The 21,870-nt window shown below is 42.4% G+C and overlaps 1 protein-coding gene across 4 annotated transcripts in view; it reads left to right on the forward strand.

The window, feature by feature from the left end:
- Window positions 1-21,870, forward strand: part of ATXN7 (ataxin 7) — a 148,160-nt gene that overhangs the window by 121,341 nt on the left and 4,949 nt on the right. For 3 of the 4 annotated variants that reach the window (XR_004904287.1, XR_004904288.1, XR_004904289.1), the window contains 7 exons: window positions 4,073-4,325; window positions 6,351-6,610; window positions 7,076-7,158; window positions 13,167-13,432; window positions 14,917-15,115; window positions 15,471-15,592; window positions 19,125-20,966. Coding sequence is in view for 1 of the 4 variants with exons in the window: in XM_036030988.1 (XP_035886881.1) it covers window positions 4,073-4,325; window positions 6,351-6,610; window positions 7,076-7,158; window positions 13,167-13,432; window positions 14,917-15,115; window positions 15,471-15,592; window positions 19,125-20,103 (2,162 nt within the window). In the remaining 3 variants the exon portion in view is untranslated. The remainder of the gene's footprint in view (window positions 1-4,072; window positions 4,326-6,350; window positions 6,611-7,075; window positions 7,159-13,166; window positions 13,433-14,916; window positions 15,116-15,470; window positions 15,593-19,124; window positions 20,967-21,870) is intronic. The other variant, XM_036030988.1, reaches the window with a different exon arrangement.

Below are 21,870 nucleotides of genomic sequence, written 5' to 3' on the forward strand. Positions count from 1 at the left end.
TTTGCCCACTTAATATAAGGTCCCTAGCCCTACCTATAATGTACCCATTTCACTTTTGATCTAGAACCATCACACTGTTTTAAGCTGGAAGTCCAATTTAAAATCTTTCATGAAAAATAAGGACCCACAGTGAAAACCATGAAAAGAGGCCAACTCAGGCATAATTGAATTGGTTTTTCCTCTTTGCTTTCTCGCAGAGGGAAAGCCACATGGTGCCCTTTCCAGAGAATAAGTTACCAGACTATGATGTGAAGGAACAACTCACTTCAGCAACATGACAAGGATTTATTTGAGCTGGCGTTTCAGCCAGAATCTCAGATACATACACACACACACACGCCTGTTTCAAGTTTTAGTAACAAAGAATTTCACATGATAGATTGCCATTCTCAGTTTTTAAATAGTTTTTATTGTTGAAGTAGAAAACACAATTTTTTGGAAATGTTATTGTTTATTAGCTGACTTATAATGTTAGGAAGCTTTGAATCTTGATTTTGTAATGTGAAACCCCATTTCAGGAATTAAACAAGAAAAGAATTAACTAAAGAAAATGAGGAGAATGGACTATAGTAGGAATAGAAAATTGAAAGGACAAGCTTGGTGTTACATTTGGTTATGCTATAACACAACACACATTCCTTAAAAATTACTGTACTATGTAGAATTGTACACTAAAAACCATATCAGACTCATTGAGGAAATTAGATGATGGGCACAATACTCAAAAAATTCTTCAATGAGCTTTAGCCAGGTGAATTAGTTGGTTGGAGCATCGTCCCATACACCAGAAGGTTACGGGTTCTATACCCAGTCAGGGTGGGTACGGGAAGCAACCAGTGGTCGTTTCTATCTCACATTGATGTTTCTCTTTGTCTGTCTGTCTGTCTGTCTCTCTCTCTCTCATGCACACACTCTTTCTACCCTCCCTTCCTCTCTCTCTGTCTAAAATCAATAAGCGTATCCTCCAGTGAGGATTTAAAGAAAAGAAAAAAACGTCTTCAGTGATACACAGAAAAAATAGGAACCTAACAAAAATGATAGTATAATTTTATATAGATTAAGTGGTTAAAAATACATAAATACTAAATATGACAGTTTTCCTTGAAAATAAACTGACATTTGCTTCTAGAAGTAGGTGTCAGGAGGATTACAGCTTGTGAGCTATTGTGTCATTGTGACAGGAAGGTGTTCTGAAATCAGTGGAAGGTTGTAGCACCAGATGTGGTTGAGTGTGGCTCCTCACATCTGTGGTGACCTGAGGAGAATGGTGAGTGTGGGGGACATTTGTCTTTACCACGAGGTTTAGTTCAGCCACATACAGATTTCTGTATTCCTCTAGTGCTTCTTGAAGATGAAATCTTACAAAAGCAAATGCAAAATTTCATTATACTTAAATTTTTTTTAGTGTATCGGTGGTCTTGGAATAAATTTATATCCTCAAAACAAGCATTGTATCAGAACTGACTTATTCAATTAGATTAAGAATTCAATTAGATGTAAAGAATTTTATTTACATCATTTGATATCAAGAGAAAATATATCACATTTACTGGAGATATTGCCTGAGGATTCTGATACCCAGAGGATAGTAAAAAGAGTCTACTTCCTTAAAATCCAAGTTCTGTTTGGATTTTTTCCCCCTCTGCACACCATAGACATAGTATTATTCCTATAGTATACTGTCATTGGGATACACAATACGATTGAAATTATATATATATATATATATATATATATATATATATATATATATATCTCAGAAAAATATGTATGGCAAGCTTACCAGACCTTTTGTTTTATAGATACTATAGTTTTGGAAAACTATCAAGTGAGGTGTTGTGCTGTATGCTAGGCCATCTGCAAATGGGTTAGGGAGCAGTTTCAGGTTGCACCTGTCAGAGAGCTAGGCAATGTTGTGATGAAGGGATGGGAGAGCAGGAATTACCTGTATAAGAATGTCCTGTCCAAAATACCAATAATGCCCCCATGAGAGACTGGTTAATATTAGACTAGGGAGGAGTAGAGAACAGTAAGGTTGATCATTTAAGTTAAAATGTTGAGCACAAAGTAGTATTTTGTGTGGCTTTGGTAAGAACAGTGAAAATAGTTTGCAGTTGATAGAAGTTTGAAAATACTGGCTGAGGAACAGTAACAGCAGTGAGCTTTAACAAACCCTGAAATGTAGTGCCATGTGCCAAGCAGTGTTCTCAGTGCTATGCAGATGTTAACTTAGTCGTGGTTAATGGTGTTTGAGGCATTAGCCTGGTGTAAGGCAGGCTCTCAATCTTGGCTGCCCTGTTGTGCCCAGGCCACACCCCACACCAGTTCAGTCACAATCTCTGAGAGTGGGACTCAGTCATCAGTATTTTTTTTAAGCTCATTTAGTTATGCCAATGTGTAGCCAAGGTTAAAAACCACTGGTCTAGGACCATTTGAAAATCATTCTTATTCACAAGAAAAGCTGTGTGGATCATGCAGGTGTTAATTGAAGGCCTGTGCTATGCCATCCATGTCTTACAGAGCAAGAGGACTGAGATGTGGCTTAGGGAAGCTCAACCATTTGAGGCAGGCAACAGGATGGAAACAGTTCTACAGTCTTGGTTGGCAAGTCCTCATGACTGAAAGGATATTCAGAGTGCTGGGGATCACAGACAAGAGAGAAACTAAACCTAAAAACCTCAGATGTCAAATTTGGAAAATTATTAAACTTATTATTTTAAGTTTAATAATTTTATTAAACTTTCTTATGCACAATTTTCTTATCAAGAAAGTGGGGACTCAGGAGGAAACAACTGACACTTACAAGTCACTGTCAATTTAGCCTTTCTAACCTGGTTGTGGCCTTTGTGTGGCCAAGTTGGAGAATTTGAATTTTGACTGTAGATGGCATGATAATTTTGTCCTTGTGTAGAGCAGGTTCTTAGGTACCTCATAAAGAATCATTGAGCTAATGTCCTTCTGGGAACAAGTCATCACAGCTGTTTTGAGAGGCTCAAGACTGGCATAAAAAGACCTTTAGAAATAAACCTTTTAAGTGATGCTTATAGTCTTTGATTCTAATATGCTTAATTTCTCAAATACTCATGGAACTTCCATATTGTGATAGATAAATGTTGGACCACATTTTAAAACTTAGAGTTAAGCAAATGTGTCATTTTTAATTACTACAAGTTTAAATGAGACAGGCACTAAGCTACCCATCATAAGGTGCTTAAGTAGATAATAGATAATGTTACTAAATAATTTACCTGTTTCCAATGGTAACATTCTTCAACTGCTGTCAATTTATTTAGTATGGATTACCTTACTCTGAGAAAACCTGTTTCTCCATGGGGTAGACTTATTTTCAGTTATACCTGTATAGTTTCTACTTAAGCGTGCATTACTTCCTGGTGTAAAACACCAGCCACAGCTATTTGTGGTGTTTTTGTCTTGTGCCTTTGGCATCTTTGTGATGAGCCAGAGCTATGCCATCTGTAGTTGAGTGACATGATTAAAAAAGGGGGGAGTGAAATGATTCACTGGAAAATTTCAGCACAGATTCTTAAAGAATGATAAGATAACCCTAGAAACATTCTTATTTGGTGTCATATGCTAGTGGGTAGTGACAGGAAAAAAATGAAGGTACAACTTGTTTCTTAACATTTTGCTATTTTGAAAATTGGAGAGGTACTGTGCTAGAAAGGAAGAATGAGTTCAATAAGGTGATAATTAGCAGAGTTCTGCAGATGAATGAATAATTCTCTCTGACTCCAAGTTGGAGCCAGTGAGGTTCATGTGTAAAACCCAGTATTCTCAGGCTTAGAATGGCTGTTTAACTTATTAATGGCTATCTATGAATGATAAAGCTCTTTATGCTGAGATGTTTCCTCAGCAGAAGGATCAGTTCCTGGAATCCTAAATAAGTCTGGGGACTTAGATAAGACCTTTCTGAAAGCTGCAGATTTTAATATGTTAACTTAGTGAGGCATCTTTGAACCTAAATGTGTTGTATTTCAGGGGACTTTTCCAGGATTCCACTGGAGACTTCCTTGAACCACAGTGTCTTTTTTCTTTTTGTTTTCCTTTTCAGAAAGAAGACATAGCTCATCCAGCAAGCCTTCTTTGGCTGTTCCTCCTACATCAGTATTCTCCTTCTTCCCTTCTCTGTCCAAAAGCAAAGGCAGCAGTGCTGGTGGAAGCAGCCATTGTGCCAGCAGAAGTGTTCTCAGCACATCTTCATTAAGTTCCAAGCTGTTGAAATCGCCCAAAGAGAAACCACAGCTCAGGGGGAACACCAGGCCAATGCATCCCATTCAGCAGAGTAGAGTCCCCCATGCTAGAATGTGAGTATGGCCAAGAGGGTTCGTAATGCTTACCTGATGCAAGTAGAACTGTGCACACCAGTCATCTGAGAGTATTTGAGCATCCTGGGAAAGAAAGCCTACTTTGGGGAGAATTCAGATATATGTGGTTTCTTTTTGTTTCCCTTTCATATCTTAGTCAACTTTACAGAGTAGTAGTTGCATTAATTGTATGGTGAATAACACTTATTTATTGCTCCTTTATTGTGTACCACCTATTAAAACTTAGCTCTATGTGTATATTGTCATTTAATTATTACAACAACCCTATGAAATAGGTATTGTTGTTATCCCCCTTTTGAGGAGAAGGCAGTATAGTAAGGTTGAGGAGATTTCGCTAAGGAGCCCTCATTCAAATCCTGGGTTCAAGTAAATCTCTACTCTGTCACTTGTTGGCTGTGGGGACTTGGGCATGACACTGTTTTTCTTAAAGTCTAAAAATAACCATTTTGCAGGGTTATTGGGAGCAGTCCGATTAATATATTAGAGCCAAGCGTCTGGCTTAGTGGCTGGCTCACAGGAGAGAGTAAATGGGTGCTGGTGCTTTTGGTAATAGTAGGAATAAAAAAGAAAGAGTTTCCCAGATGCTCTACTAGGATTTCCCGGGGCCTACACAACAAATAGGGAAACAGTGCTTCCTCCCCTGGTCCTGGTTCACATCAGAATACTGTGGCGATGAGGGAAGACTGGGGAAGTTCGCACCTGCCAGCCAGGCAAGGCTTTGGCAAGTTTCCATAGTGGACCTGCAGATTGGAGGCTCCCTATGTCATGTGACAGAGCCACTGTGCACTCCCAGAGAAGCATATATTGCCTTATCTTGGCATCCCTCAGCCTTCATGGTGGCAGCTTTACCCTGGCTTGCCGCCCTTTGCACAGTATGCCCCATCTCAGTCCCAGGTCTGAGTATCTGGCAAATCTCAGGGCAGCGTCCCCCACCTGCTGCTGCTCAGGGACATGCCAGCTGGGAGTGGCCCTGGCATCTTGCAGTGTCTCTGCTCTGTCAGGCTGTCCCAGGTACAGCTGTTTGGAGCTGTTTTTCCTGGTTGCTAAGCCCCCAGCCTCTGCTTATCTGTCAGAAGTGCAAGGACAGCAAGCTTGGCTTTCGTTCCTAGAGCTGTCTGAAAGCCAAAGAAAATGCCACACAGCGTGTAAGTCACTTGCCAGCTTAACAGCTGTTAGAGCACTGCCTCTACTGAACAGAATTTATAAAACCTCATCAATCCAAATCTTCTTACTTGAAGCTGGGCTCTAGAGGGCGACCAGGCCAACTGTTACATTCATACCAACATTTGCCACCCAAGTAATCATACCAGTAAGATGCCAAGAGATCAGTTCTTTGGTAGTAACACAGGTATTTAGTGGTCCCCAGCTGTGTACCAGGCACTAATATTTCAAGTGTCTATATTAGAAACCTTTTTCAGGGACTGCAGAATTATCACTTCAGTGATGCATATTTACTAATTAAACATGTTCTTACTAACATGAGCAGAGAGCCTCTTCTTGGAGATACCTTGTTAGATTTATTCGAGTTCTCGCAAGTCCTTAGTGACATTTCTTAGAAATTTAAATTCCATATTCTCTGCTCACTCAATTTTCTTTGTTTTTATGGGTCCTTTTTAAACATGACTGTTCTCAGACATTCTCTACAGGCCCTGCAAGTATCCTTTCATTCTTTTAGACCTTTTCAGATTTTGCTTCTTGTAGGAATTGCATTGGATATCAGGTCTGTATCTCCCATAGGCTCCTGTGTAAAATTGTTCTAGAGTGGTGAAAGAGTAGGTAAATTTGGTGGTTACTGGAGCTCTTTGCCTTGCCAGAAGGACTTATGGACTGAATAAGTGTGCACCTTCCTGAGTTTTCTGAGTAGTCCTAGCAAATTTTCATAATGTGCCTTGGGGAGCTTAGCTGTATGCAGTGCACAGGTAGATCCAGGCTCCCTCCCATCTCTCTGGGTTACTGGGGTCTCTGGGCACTTAGGTACTGGTGTTCTTGCTTCCCCTGCCACAGCATGACGCCCTCTGTTAAAGTGGAGAAAATTCATCCAAAGATGGATGGCACACTACTGAAATCTGCGATAGGGCCAACCTGTCCTGCTACTGTGAGTTCCTCAGTCAAGCCTGGCCTTAACTGCCCCTCAATACCAAAGCCAACCTTGCCTTCACCTGGACAAATTCTGAATGGCAAAGGGCTTCCTACACCGCCCACTCTGGAAAAGAAGTCTGAAGATAATTCTAATAACAGGAAATTTTTAAATAAGAGATTATCAGGTAACTTTACATTTTCTCTCAATGCTTCTCTGTGTCTTAATTGGCCTTTCTTAGGAGAGCAAATGTACTGCTATCATTAAGTCCTTTTTTTAAAACTGGTCAACTTCAACTTTAGGAGGAATTTCCTTAAGTAGTATGCTTGACCTCTTCACTGTTGGTTTTAAAGTGCATGGGTGTGTGGATAATGTAAAAATAGCTTTCGAGTAGTGTATTTCTGAATGGAATAATGCAGTAATACTGGCTTTGTCTCTTTCATGTCACCTAGTGGCAGTAATTCCCACTCTTTTAGTAATGTCACTGCTGCTTTGCAGTACTCACACATTGTATATTTTACATTTATTGATAAATGTGGTAGATTTTATTCAAGTTACAATTTGTTTTAAGATTTCTCCTCTTTTCTTATTTACAAAATAAGAAAAGGGAATGTTTGGTGAGCCCGTTGTAATGTCTGTGTGCTTTTGACAGAAAGAGAGTTTGATCCTGACATACACTGTGGGGTTATCGATCTCGACACCAAGAAGCCCTGCACCCGATCTTTGACGTGCAAGGTAGGTGACCTCCTGGACAGAGCTGAATGCTCTGACAAGCTTAGGGAGCTTGGAAGGATGGCATTGCTCTCAAGTCTGTAACCCAGAGGGGATCTAATCTTTGGGTTATTCTGAATTTCATAAATAAAGGAATAACTGGGTTTCAATGAGAAAGCCTCAGGTTCAGAAAATGTGAAGTCTGTTGTTATAAACTATAGTCTTCAGAGAGGTTTTGTTTCCAGTGAGCTGTGTTGTATCCAGGAGAATAGTGTTCTTCATTTATCAGTATATTGTTCTCAAAGATTTTTAACACTTCTTCAGAGAAATTTAATGTAAGAGGCTACCCTTTAATGTTTAAATTGTACTGACTTAGAACAAGTCCAGGAATTTCCTTTGCAGATATATGAGCAGTCTTAAAATGTTTTTATAATCTGTGGTTCTTAAATTTTAAAGAGCCACTTTAATATTTTGTGGCTTTTACATAGCCTTATTTTTCTAGTTTTGTATTGTTTTGTTTTAATATTAGGTGCCTTCGCTAGCATGGCTCAGTTGGTTGGGTGTTGGCCTGTAAACCAAAAAAGCCCGCCTGTTTGATTTCCGGTCAACTCACATGCCTGGGTTTTAGGCTCCATGCTCTATCCCTGATTGGGGTGCTTGCTTAGAAGACAACCAATCAATGTTTCTTTTTTTTTTTTTTTTTTTTTTTTTTTATATTTTATTGATTATGCTATTACAGTTGTCCCATTTCCCCCTTCACTCCCCTCCCCCCTGTGCCCCCTCTCCCACCGACCTTCCCCCCCTTTAGTCCATGTCCATATGTAATACTTATAAGTTCTTTAGCTTCTACATTTCCCGTACTGTTCTTGCCCTCCCCCGATCTATTTTCAACCTACATTCTATGCTACTTATTCTCTATACCTTTTCCCCCCTCTCTCCTCCTCCCACCCCTACTGCTAGCCCCCCCTTGTGCCCTCTATTTCTGTGGTTCTGTTCCTATTCTAGTTGTTTACTTAGTTTCTTTTGGTTTTGCTTTAGGTGTGGTTGTTAATAATTGTGAGTTTGCTGTCCTTTTACTATACATGTCTTTTCTTTATCTTCTTTTCTTAGATAAGTCCCTTTAGCATTTCATAAAGTAAGGGCTTGGTGATGATGAACTCCTTTAATTTGACCTTATCTGAAAAGCACTTTATCTTCTCTTCCATTCTAAATGAGAGCTTTGCTGGATAGAGCAATCTGGGATGTAGGTCCTTGTCTTTCATGACTTGGAATATTTCTTTCCAGCCCCTTCTTGCCTGTAAGGTCTTTTTTGAGAAATCAGCTGACAGTCTGATGGGAACTCCTTTGTAGGTTACTGTCCCCTTATCTCTTGCTGCTTCTAGGATTCTCTCCTTCGTTTTTACCTTGGCTAATGTAATTATGATGTGCCTTGGTGTGTTTCTTCTTGGGTCCAACTTCTTTGGGGCTCTCTGCGCTCCTTGGATTTCTTGGAAGACTGTTCCCTTTGCCAGTTTGGGGAAGTTCTCCTTTATTATTTGTTCAAATAACTTTTCCACTTGTTGGTCTTCCCCTTCTGGTACCCCTATAATTCGGATGTTGGAACGTTTAAAGGTGTCCTCGATGGTCTTAAGCTTTCTTTCTTCGATTTTTTGAATTCTTATTTCATCATGCTCTCCTGCTTGGTTGATTCTATCTTCCTTCTGGTCCACTGTGTTGTTTTGAGATTCAGATTCCTTCCTTTCACAATTGGCTCTTCTCCGTGTGTCTTCCTGCATCCCTTTTATGGTAATCTGCATTTTTTCATGTAATTTGGATCCAAAATCCACCAGTTCCGTGAGCTTCCTGATCACCAGTGTTTTGAACTGTGCATCTGATAGATTGGCTATTTCTTGGTCACTCAAAAGGATGAGTCCTGGGGGTCTGATCTGTTCTGCTGGAAACATATCTTACGTCTTTCCCCGTCTCTCCTATTATTTTACTTATTTATTTATTTTTTCTCCGGTCTGGTCGCTCTTGTTACCGTGGGGGGCAGAGCCTTAGGTGTTCACCGGTGCTGGGGGCCCCAGTCGCTAGCTTGTGACGTTATATATGGGGGTAGGGGCGGGAGCGGGGACAGGAGGGATCAATGGCGACCCTTCCGTTCTCCTGGAGTCAGACACTTCCCTGGGCTTCTGGGCTGTGAGCTCTGCCCTGATCCCCAGTCGCTGCCCCACTGATTCCCCCAGCCGCCGCTTGCGTACTCAGGGATCACCGCTACACCGCTGTGCTCGCTCCTGCGTCCCGGATTGCTGTCGCGCCGATTCTGCACCAAATTTTCCCCGACCTCTGCGCGCCTGCTACCCGCGCCAGCCCCACGCCTGCTCGCTCGGCTCGTAGTCCCCTACCAGTCTGGATGTGCGGGTCTACTTCAACTTCTAGGCTGTCCGTCTTCCATTTAGATAAATCCTCTGACAGTTCTGATATTATGACTGCACATCATTGTTGTAAATTATTGTTGCTCTGTTCTTGGTTGTGTGTCCAATGTTTCTCTCTCACATTGATGTTTCTCTCCCTCTCTTTCTGCCTCCCTTTCCCTCTCTCTAAAATAAAATAAAAATCTTTAAAAAAATTATTAGGTAACATACAATGTAATTTATCTGTAAGCTAAGAAAATGTAATGATCCTTCTTCCCGTCCTGAGGTTTTCTTATAAAATGGCATTTTGCTAACTAGAAGGGGGTACGTTTGTTATAAAGTAAGGGTTGTTCATGTAGGGTGGCTTCCATGCATCAGTGTACCTGCTGTTCAAACGTAAATGAACATGTATGTCTATTTGCATTTCTCTGGAGAGTGTCCCCAAGTACCCTTCAGAAAAATTCAAGAAGTATTAAGAATCATTGTGTTGAAGTATAATTTAAAACTCCTTCTTTGGAGGAGGGGTTAAAAATTATAAAAATCAGTTTTGTCTTCTAAAAGTTAGTAAAATTGTTGAGGTATTATTTAAATTTTACCAAAGATTGTGTTTGAATAAAGGACATTAGGCTCCACTCCACTCCTAAACAGTGGTGGAATATTATAATTTCTTAGACATGGGAAATGTTATTTCTTAGTGGTTTTTATTTTAATTTAAATTTCTAATTTAATTTTATTATGTAGAGTTTTATCTTATAACAGTGATCTGATCCTTTGGGTAAAGGGGTTGGTCATGGGCACCTTTAAATATACCTAATTTTTAAAAACTCATAGGCCTTCATCCCTGAGGGAAAAAAGTATATACACACATGTATATTCTGAATTATGCATTCTTTCTTTTTTATACCCAACTTTTTGACACCTCCACTGAGATGTCTCCAAAGTTTACACATCCCAAACTGAACTTTTTATCTCAGAATTTTGCATTCTATTTCAGGATTTGTTGGACATTCCCACTGCAGGCCCACCCCTGAATCTCTAGATTAAAAACTCCTAGCTCAGAACAAATTGTTTTTGTTTTATATAATATTAATTGAATATACATAGTGGTATGTAGTTGTTCTTTGAAGATAGCCATTTGAGCTCTGCAGGATTGTTTCCATGTTAGCTGCCTCTAAGATACTTGTGGAGGCACCCCTCAGCCCTACTCCATGTCATTGTCATAGTTTGCCATCCACTCTGCTTTCTTACCACCTACCTGACTCTGAGGAACAGATTTCTCAGTGTTATGATACCTATGGTCAATGAAGGAGGCTTTCTTTTTGCAACATTCTCTTTTTTTAAATCCTCTCTGAGGCATGCTGGTGAACCAAAAGCTTTATCAACTCAGAATATGGAAGGGATTTAACCAGCCTTCTTCCTGAACCTTTATTGATGGGTGAACTGACATAATATGGATCCTGCATTTTTCTCCCATCTTCCTCAAATCATGTATGCCCTCCATGTATTAAGGGTATCAGTACTGTCTGTGATGTGATGTTGATCCTTTCATCACATTGATATCTTCAGCCCTGGTGTGTCATGAGTTCAGCATAGAACTGGCAGAAAATGCAGCATCTTGATAGGCGAGCCCTTTCATAGAATGCCCTTCCTTTCTTCTGTGCTCTATTGGTGGCTCACCCTTTTCTGCCTCTGTGGCCTGAATCTATTCAGCTGTGGTGGGCTAAACATGGCTCAAGTGCCTCACTGAATGTCCCCCACCTTAACTGCCCAGGTCTCTCCTGTTTTGGACTTAGAACATTTTCCATTCTCTTTGCTGTCAGGGGATCTGCTGCTTTACCTCCTATTTCTTGTTCCCTGCCTGTTGTCTGCCTGCCACTTTCACTTTCCCCTCCTTGCTTTCTCATCTGCCCAATGTCCTGTGCCCTCTGTGCCAATAGATTTTGAGTCCACAAGCCAGAGGTACCAAGGTTTAAAAAATCAGGGCATAATCTCTGCGTTTGTGGGGCTTGCAGTCTAATGAGAGAGATGCAGATTAATCAGATAATCACTCAAATAAGTGTCAAGTTACTGATGATGAGTGAAAAATAGAAGGAGGGCTGTGTTATAACAGCCTTCAGTGGGGAGACTGGGCCAGGGAAGCCTCTTTTGCCACAGGAACATGGGGCTAAAACCCATATAATTTATCTGGGCAAAGAGTGGTGGGAGAGACAGAGGAAACAGCTTGTGCAACAGCTCTGTGATGGGCAGACCTTAGGGTGTGAAAGATAGCCAGGGGACTGAACAGAAGAAGGAGGCACTTGACACCAAAGAATGAGTGCATGGCTCAGAAGCCTAGGTACACAGTCTTTATCCTGTAAGCTTTAGGCAGCCCCAGAGATTACTAATAGGGGTTGGGGGCATCAGATTTGTGTTTGGAAGGCTCTTTAGCACTCAGTGGAAATATATATATTTACTCTTCAAACCGAGCTGGGAAGATATTGATCATCTCTGCCTGATTTTTTTAACCTGGCTTTTCTGTGCTGAACCAGGGAGGAGAGGCTTCTACATCTGGCTAGAGAGACAGACAGGTGTACCAGTGATGTTATGCATTCATTTGTTCATTTGACACATGTTGAAGGGCTAGTATTTTATATATTTTTTGTTTGAAGCATTTATTGAATACCAGGTGCTATTCTAATTGCTGGTATAGCACTGAATAAAACAGTTCCTTGTCTTCATTTAATTTACTGTCTTGTAAATAAATATATTACATATTAAAGAAAAGTCAAAATTTAAAAAGAAACTAAGCATGTTGTCTGTGCCAATTAGATTCTGGGCATACACAGTTTGCATTGTGTCTGAGGAGGAGGTAGGTTATGTTACTGAATTTGAAAAGGACAGTGGAGGCCTGATTCCTCTTAAACCCCTTGAATTTGGCAAACATGTAAACCTGTAGAACAACACATTAGTATAATGTGTAGATCCATGAATGCACATGAAGTATCATTTGCGGTGATTTGTAACATGAAAGAAGGAAGTATGTGGATGAATTCACTTAATTTGGGGTTCCCTGTGCTTTATATTTTTCTCCTGTCAGCCTGTAAGACTTTACTCAGTCCTGGCAGTCCCTGTCTCCAGCTTGCTTTGAGACACTTTTGTCTTGAAATGGCATTTTCATTGCAGTATAGAGAAACAGTCATGTTTAGTTTTTACTCTGACAGTCACTAAACGAAGACTTTCTGATACATACTTCGTGGAATAATTGTTTCTTCCCTTTAACATTTAAAATTCTGAATGGCACAAAGAGGGATTATTGTAATGGAGTTAGTAAGAGCCCAATAAAGGAATTGTCCCTGTTGGCACTTGCATGTTTCTACGGTTTGTTGCTTGGTGACATATCAGTAGCACAGTGAACGTTCCTTCTTTCTTCTGGCAGAAGTAAAATCACCAAGCTATCTTATGTGTGGAACCTGGAATACATGCCTCTCTTCTAGCGAAAGAAAGAAGATCATACTCTTGTTTTTTAGCTTATCAAACACTGAGCAGCCTTTGACTATGCTAATGGTCTTGCTTGCTTTTTTATTGGAAATGGTGTTTTGGGATATGACAAAAAAAATTACTACTGAGATACCTCAGTTTCTATCTTTTTTTGGTCCACAGACACATTCCTTAACCCAGCGGAGGGCTGTCCAGGGTAGAAGAAAACGATTTGATGTGTTACTTGCCGAGCACAAAAACAAAACCAGGGAAAAGGAATCGATTCGCCATCCGGACTCTCAGCAACCAATGCAGCCTCTCAGGGACCCGCATCCCGCCCCTCCTAGAACTTCACAGGAGCCACACCCAAACTCTCAAGGAGTGATTCCTTCCGAATCAAAGCCTTTTGTAGCTAGTAAACCTAAACCTCACACCCCTAGTCTTCCAAGGTAAGCTGAGTTTTCCAACTCCTTCCCATTCAGAGAACAGATTGGAGATACAGTAAAAGCCTAGTGTGGTCATGATGTCAGGCTCATATGAGAAGATGAGATGTTTTTAAATTGGGTTTTACTCTAAGGAAATAAAATTGTTCAGTTCATCATTGGGCTCTTCTTGGCCCAATGCAAGCAGCAGAATAAAGCTAGAATTGTCTGCCCCACTCCTGCTCAGTAGTCTGTGTCTCTTAGGCCCACTGAGCAGGGCTGACACTTGGATCCTGCCTGCAGGTTAGTGACTGGAACGTTTCCCATGGCTTTGGCAGTAATTTCCCATTCATTTGTCTTGCTTCCTGCAAAGTGCAGCATGGGAATCCCTTGCTGGGGACAGACATTCTGCCTGAGTTTTTTCAGCGTCTGTTTATCAACATGTTTTTTTCATTCATTCGTGTAGGTCTTTGGCCTAAACATGTATTAGGCATGTTATCCATACACTAAGCCATGGATCAGAGTGTTTTATTGCAAACTTAACCATACACGTGCCTCAGAGACAGTGCTGGTAGGCTGCATATACATATGTCTGTGCTTGTGTACTTAACTACGTTGAAGTAAAGGACCTCGTGCCCAATTTGCTGAGGGAAGGAAAAGAAAGGCATAGAAAATAAGGCCTCTAGGGGTTGTCCATGGGCAGCAAGAGCTTCTGCTTAGGAATGTGCCAACCCTTGTTGCCATAGCCTCACTTTCACACTCTCATGTCTGATCCTTGACATTGTTCCATGAGGGGTAGAAGTTCCTCCCCCATGGAAACCCAAATGTGAGCTTGAGCCCATCCCAATACGAACCCTCTGGTTTCTGAGCAACATGGTAGAAGAGCAGTCAAGGAGGCTCCCCAAGAGTGCAGCCAAGCCCCGGCATGATTCCTTAACAAATCCTTTCTTTGGCCATCTTCTCATTGAAGTTTTTCCATCTATAAAAAGTAAAGTTTAATTCTAGAACCACTAGGCCTTTGTATATGGATAAAAAACACATTGCTGTTTCAGATCACTTTTTCACATCAAGTAGCAATGCTACCTAGTTATTTTATCACCTCCTGTCCATCTTAGGTTATTGTAGAGCATTTTGTCAATTATTTCATTCATTGCCTTAGAAACCCAAAGCCAGGTGAAATTTGAAGAGGAATCAAAGAAAGGATTCTCTCAAATTCCATATATATTTTCCCTTCTTTGGGAATACTAGGAGGAGGACCTGAGCCCCCAAGTGGCTGTAGAAAGGAGAGTTAGTTATAAGTCCTCTGGGCTAGACCTGGTAGACAGCTGCATTTGACATCTTGTAATTCAGGGGAGAGGATTCTTCACTCTGGGCCACCTGGCTCAGGTTTGCCTAGTGCTAGAGGTGGCCCTAGATCCCTAGGTGGTTTTAGATACATTATTGTATCTGAGTTAAGGTGGCTGATTCCCAGACATGTGATCTGATCAGTGCTGCACTTTCTGCTCACCAAGGCCTCCAGGCTGCCCTGCTCAGCAAGGTGGGAGTGCCCCCATTGACCCTCCTCCAGTCCATGAATCTCCACACCCTCCCCTGCCTGCCACTGAGCCAGCTTCTCGGTTATCCAGTGAGGAGGGAGAAGGCGATGACAAAGAAGAGTCTGTTGAAAAACTGGACTGTCATTATTCAGGTCATCATCCTCAGCCAGCATCTGTAAGTTCCACACCCACCCTGCGTCATCCCTCCCCACATTGCAGGGATAAGACACTGCAGGGGGGCGCACCAGGGGCATTGGCATGCCTATACGCTGGGATGTGCTCAAAGTGTGAGATCAGCTCAGCACAGGGTGTCCCAATGGTGGCATGCACTATGTCTGGGGGCATCTCATGCTTTTCCCTTTCTCTCTATGAAACTCAGGGCCAGGCATTGTCACTCTCATGCTTCACAGTCTGTGGTACTCAGAGTAAGTTGTCTTTCACAGTAGCTCCATGCCTGAAGGAGAGAGGACCCTTGCTGGGTGTGCTGCTATCGAATTAGCAGGCATGGCCACCTGTGCTCTTTCTTTCAGTTTTGCACATTTGGGAGCCGGCTGATTGGAAGAGGCTATTATGTGTTTGACTCCAGGTGGAACAGGCTTCGCTGTGCCCTCAACCTCATGGTGGAGAAGCATCTGAACGCACAGCTGTGGAAGTGAGTGCCCATCTCACCACTTCTGGGATGGGAGGGGAACTGATGACTCAGTGCTGCATCCTCTTTATTTCTTATGGGACTAATTTCATGAAGATATGTTTATCCAAATGAAACTGGCTTTTGTTAGCCCTGAGAAAAAGGCCCCTCATCATGCATGTATTCACTCTTTCAGCAAATACGTCTTGTTCTGGGTGCTGGGATTCCAGGCACAGGTATGGAGCTCACATTCTAGTTGGTGGAGAAACAAAAACCAATAAACAGAAACTAGAGATAGATGCTGGTTTGTCCTAAGGAGATAATGGAAACACTGATAATTACTTACTTAAAGTTTATTATATGCCAGGCAACTTATTAAATATATTTAATTTTCACAAATCATTTTGTCAGGTGCCCTTGATTTTCTTCATTTTACAGGTAATGAAACTGAAAAACAGTCACACAGCAAGTTAGTGTAGGGCCAGGATTTGGACCCAAAGGCAATTTGGTTCCAGAGAGCTGACATGGGAGATGGCAGACCAGAGGGAGTCAGGAAAAGCCTCTCTGCAGAGGCATCCCTTGATCTTGAACTGAGGTGGATGGATGAGAAAGAGCAGGAATCAAACCTACTATGTCCTGACCAGGAATCAAACCTATAACCGTTTGGTGTATGGGATGATGCTGTAACCAGCTGAGCTACCCAGCCAGGGCTGTAGTTTCTTCTTGATGCAGAACTTTTCAGACCCTGTTAATGGGTACTTGTCATTGTAATCTTAAAGCAGGAGGTGTTATATATAATATGGAGTGTCCCCCAAGCTCTTTTGACCTGGGAACTTCTTTTAGGATAGCATCTTGGGGAACCAGTGTTGGAGGGGTACCTACTTTGGGAAACATTGACCATTGGTAAAGGGAGCTGGCCAGTATTCCATAGGCCAACCCAAGTCCCCATTTGGGCATCATGTACTAGTGCCTCCCTGAATAGACTTTACCAGAACATCCATTTGCCTTTCTTGGTTTCCTAATAAAGTCAGAGGAAGCCAGAGAGCTTGGATAGTCCACAATTTAAAGAACTGTCTCCATGATCATTAATAGGACTTATATTTGTTCACTTAGAAAACCAGAGCCAGTCCTGGCCAGTGTGGCTCAGTGGATTGAGCACCAACCTATGAACCAAAAGGTTGCCAGTTTGATTCCCAGTGAAGGGCACATGCCTGGGTTGCAGGCCAGGTTCCCCATTGAGGATGCTCTCCCATTGATGTTTCTCTCCCTCTCTTTCTCCCTCCCTTCCCCTTTCTCTAAAAATAAGTAAAATAAAAGTCTTTAAAAAAGAAAGGAAGGAAGGAAAGAAAAGGAAAAAGAAAACCAGAGCCAGAGTAATGTTACTGTGTTTTTCTCTTCCATATTTCCTCCTTCTTACGAGATAAGAGATTCCTCTTTCTTCTTGATGAAGGAATGTTGTCTCTGTCCAGAGACACACTCAGGGCAGTGGTTTATAGAGATTATGGGGGTCTCTCCCTATCAGAAAACCCTAAGATACATAAAATCTCAGCTTATCTCTTCACACTGCCTGGAGGCATTTGGAGAGCTCATCAGTCTCACTAAACTATGGGTTATTGTACTTCTGTGACTTTAGGGGGGTCCTCAAAATGTTTTATCCTCATTATATTGGTAAGTGGTTTATGACCAGCAGTTTGGGTGAAGCTTTCAGTTCCTAGTGGCTTGTGTGGAGAGTTTTTCTTCTTTGTGTTGCAAACTTGTGAAGAAGCAGGACTATGACTTGGAGTTCATTCTCCCTCTCCACCTCCCAGTTTTCTACCCACCCACCATAGACAGAAACATTTCTACTAGTTGCTTTTGCATCTTCACAGAATTCATTTATGCAAACACAGGCCAATGTGACAACATATCCTTTCTGTTTATTCTTTTTATCAAAGGTAATGATTTAAAAGAGCTTGTTAAAGAGAAACCAGTAATGTAGTCCAGAGATATCCACAACCCTTACCTGCCCCAGGCTTTTTTCATTTCCTAGGACTTGGTCCAACAGCCTGGTCTTTAGGCTCCTCTGATTTCTCAGCCACCTGGTGGGTATGAGAAGCCATTGCACCCAGTGAGCAGGATCTCCAGTACTTCATGGAGAGCTGGGCTCCCTAAAGGTGCCGGTACCCACAACTCATGTGAGATCTTTTTGAGAGTCAGATCCTGATGAAGTATGCCTGGAGTGGGGCCTAGGGACTCAGCATTCCTCCTAAGCTTTCAGGTAGTGTCAGTGGTTGTCCTCCATGGGAGTACAGATATAAGCTAGAACCCAGCTTCTCAACCTTGGGCTCACATTGGAATCTCCTGGAGAAATTTAGAAATTACTAGTGTCTGACCCTACCCCCTAGTGACTGTGGTGTCTAATGCAGCCAAGATTAAGAAACACTGACTTAAGGCCAGAGCCACACTCTTGAATGGGAGTTTTAGAGTTGCTGCAAACACTTGCAGTAATTAATTCCTTTGATCATTTACTATAGTTCTTCTTTAAAAGAATGTGGAAATCACTTTGGCAGGAGTCTGGGCCAACTTGCTCACTGGAAGGATGAGGAACTGGAGCCCCAGCTGGCGTGGTGACTGGCTCGACCAGGGCAGCCCCATGCCATCAGGAGCAGAGCAGTCTTGGTGCTGGCCTTCCAGTCAGGCCACTTTCAGTTTGACCACTTCTGAATTAACTTTGCCATGGAGTTCTTGGCATTTTGATGCTGTTGCATTTTAAAATAAGAGCTAAGATGAAAGGGGTCTTCCCTGTGTTGACTATTTAAATGGCTCCCCATCCCAAAATAAATACCTTGCTCAGACATTATTAACAGAATACACTGTTTCAGCACTACTAGTGGGAGTTCCCTGAAATGTGCAGCTTCATTCCCTTGTCCAGTCATTCAGGTTGATGGTGATGAGCCCACAGTTGTTACTAATTAGCTGTGTGTGTTTCCTTCTTCCTCACTAATTCACTCAATGTTTAAGTGCCTTCAAGTGTTCCAAGCACTATGCTGGGCTCTGCTCTTATGGTGTTGAATAAGCTGTGGATTGCTCTGTCTGCAAAGAAGTTAGATAGTGATCGACAGTCATACCATAAAACCACTGAGTCTTGCAGAGTCCAAGGACTGGGCAGTGTTAGTCCATGGATGGTCAGAGCAGACTTCCTAAGAAAGATGATCGACTAAAACTAAAGGGTGAGCAGAAGTTGTAGTAATAGTGTTCTGGCAGGAGATATACTGGGCCTTATATCTTGGTCTATTCTCGGAATGATCGACAGCTGAAAGCAGGGCAACTGGCAGCAGGGGGTGAAGCTGGGTGGTAGCAGCTGGAAGGCACATGGGACCTGGCAGACCGTTATCATGAAAGTCCAGGGAAGGCATTAGAGCGCTTGCAGGAGAGAAGTGACCGAATTGGCTCTGTGTTTCAGTGATTCCCCTGATAGTGGTGTGCGTCTCAGCGCCAGAGGGAAGGGTTGTGTCCCTGTGAAAGTGTCTACGAATTGCTCTGCCGGAAGTGACTTACTGCCCTCTCCTCTCTGCAGGAAAATCCCACCAGTGCCCAGTATCACATCCCCTGTCTCTACACGTGTTCCTCACCGGACAAACTCAGTGCCGACGTCACAATGTGGGGTCAGCTGCCTGGCAGCAGCCACTGTGTCTACATCCCCAGTCCTGCTCTCATCCACCTGCATCTCCCCAAACAACAAATCGGTACCAGCTCATGGAACCACCCTAAATGCACAGCCTGCCACATCTGGAGCGATGGATCCCGTGTGCAGTATGCAATCCAGACAAGTGTGCTCCTCATCCTCGTCCCCTTCCATGCCCTCTGGCCTTTCCTCAGTCCCCTCCTCCCCTATGTCCAGGAAACCTCAGAAGTTGAAATCCAGCAAGTCTTTAAGGCCCAAGGAGTCTTCTGGTAATAGCACTAACTGTCACAACACCTGTAGCAGTACCAGCGGCACCTCAGGAAAGAAACGCAAAACCAGTTCTCCACTGTTAGTTCACTCTTCTTCCTCCTCGTCCTCCTCCTCCTCTTCTTCTCATTCCATGGAGTCTTTTAGGAAAAACTGTGTGGCTCACTCTGGGCCTCCCTACCCTTCCACGCTAACATCTTCCCATGGTATGGGCCTCAACTGTGTGGCAAATAAAGCGAACTCAGTGAGTGTCCGGCACGAGCAGTCAGGGAGGGCTGCCCCTGGAGGGAGCCCTGCTGAGTCCATCAAGAGGATGAGTGTGATGGTGAACAGCGGCGACTCGACACTTTCCCTTGGCCCATTCATCCACCAGTCCAGCGAACTGCCCATCAACTCCCATGCCAGTTACTCACACTCACACACTCCTCTAGACAAACTCATAGGAAAGAAAAGAAAGTGCTCACCCGGCTCAAGTGGCATCAGCAACAACAGCAGCAAACCCACAAAAGTTGCCAAATTGCCAGCCATGAACAATGTCCACGTGAAACATATGGGCACCAGCCCAGGGGCACAAGGACTGACGAATAGTTCCTTCCTTCATCAGGTAGGAAATGCACTGCAAGCCTTTTATGGGTTGCTACCTCCTCTCCCTTGACATCTTTTGCCAGCTTGGATGTCTGTGTGGTTGTGTTGGTTGGTTTGCCTATAAACAGATGTCCAGCTTTCTGGTATCTTAAGGAAGAGTTCATGGCCATCCGAAGATAAAATAGGCTTCTCTTTGCCAAAATTTCTTATGACCTGGAGCATGTCCCTGGGTCAGGAAGCCACAACAGTGCATTTTAGCAGATAGGGCTGTGGAAACCATCCCACGTGACAGCAGAATGCCTTCCCACAACCAGTGAGCGTAGTCCTGCGGGGACAACATTCATCTGCGATGTTGTTCAGGGAGGATGCACTTTCCTGGAGAGCAAGAAGAAAGCTGGGCTAAAATTCAACTGATCTACAAAGGGATGATGTAAATTTTAAAAAGAAAGTGCTTTTAATATTTTTCCAGTGGAGAATTTTGTATTTTCTGGTTAACTCTCTTTGTATGTTTTCACCTCCCTGTTTTCCAAAGAGGCAGGAAAAACAGCATTAGTATGGGCATAGCAGAAGACTAAAACCTCCCAAGTTAACAGATTAAAAAGAAATCTGTGGTGCATTTGTACAGAAGTAGCTAAGTGGGTGTCAGATTCTTAATTAACCATGTCTTTCTCACTAATGTTGTGTCTGTCTTTCCCCCACTCCTCCATCTGTTACTGTTTTCTCCTGACCTCTCCTTTAGCTGGTTCTTTCAGCTCCCTTTGCTCTAACTTCCAGCTCATCTCTCATCTTGTTATTTCATTCATCCGGGTATCTCCTTACCTTGCTTATGAACAGGAATTTCAGCAGCATCACCCCCCCCCCCCCCCCGCCCAGATTTAAAATGTGAGACTCTTTTTGTTTGTTTGTTTTTGTCCTTCCTCAGCGCCAGAACCTAATTCAAATGCCAGGTTAGGAATTTTCAGAAAATACCAAGGAGTTTCTTAAAGTGATATAATTTTCCTCTAATATCTGAGTGAATTGGTAATGTTTGGGGAAATAATTATCCATGAATTTAAATAGCAGCTGCTTAAGTTCTTTTATATGAGCCTCCGATACCAATGGGCTCTTTGTATATTGTTTGACTCTTTGAGCAGGAGGTTCCTGGACAGGTGAAAATGTGCTTTTATTTCTTGGTTTGTAATTACTGATTATATGTAGTACTTGAGAAGCATAAAAATGCATGCAAACACCACAAGAAATGATATACCTTTCCTTTAAAACTCCCTTCTGAATGTACTTTCCTGATTCTGTGTGAACCCTGCAGGAGGGCTATTCCATTGTATAGTGATGCCTACTTTATATTGCTGAATACAGTTTGCCTTCATGTAGTCGTGGCTGCAGACTTCACAGCCCACAGGTAACAGAAAGGAGAGGAAGAGGCTGGGCAGGCACACATTAAAGAATAACAGTGCCTATGGAAAATTGGGGAGAGGAAGCCCCATAGGCTGCTCCCACAAACTTGTTACCATTTTCAAGGAGAAACGGCAGATCCAGACTTGCCTGAGAAATCTGGCCACTTTTTAAAGCTATGTATTTTTTGATGTGTTTTGTTTTTTTAATCTAATATAGCCCACACAGGGTAAGTTTGGCTTATGAGCTAATGGTTTCCCACCTCTGATTTCCACCATAGGGGGAGCTATGTCCCACTGGGACAAACAGCCTAAGTTTCCATTCTTTTCTTTAAAATTAGTTTTAACAAGTTTGTATTTGAGAATGATTTCTTCTGGAATGGAATACTTTTTATTAT

Source organism: Phyllostomus discolor, chromosome 7, assembly GCF_004126475.2.
Source record: "Phyllostomus discolor isolate MPI-MPIP mPhyDis1 chromosome 7, mPhyDis1.pri.v3, whole genome shotgun sequence".
Classification (NCBI taxonomy): domain Eukaryota; kingdom Metazoa; phylum Chordata; class Mammalia; order Chiroptera; family Phyllostomidae; genus Phyllostomus; species Phyllostomus discolor.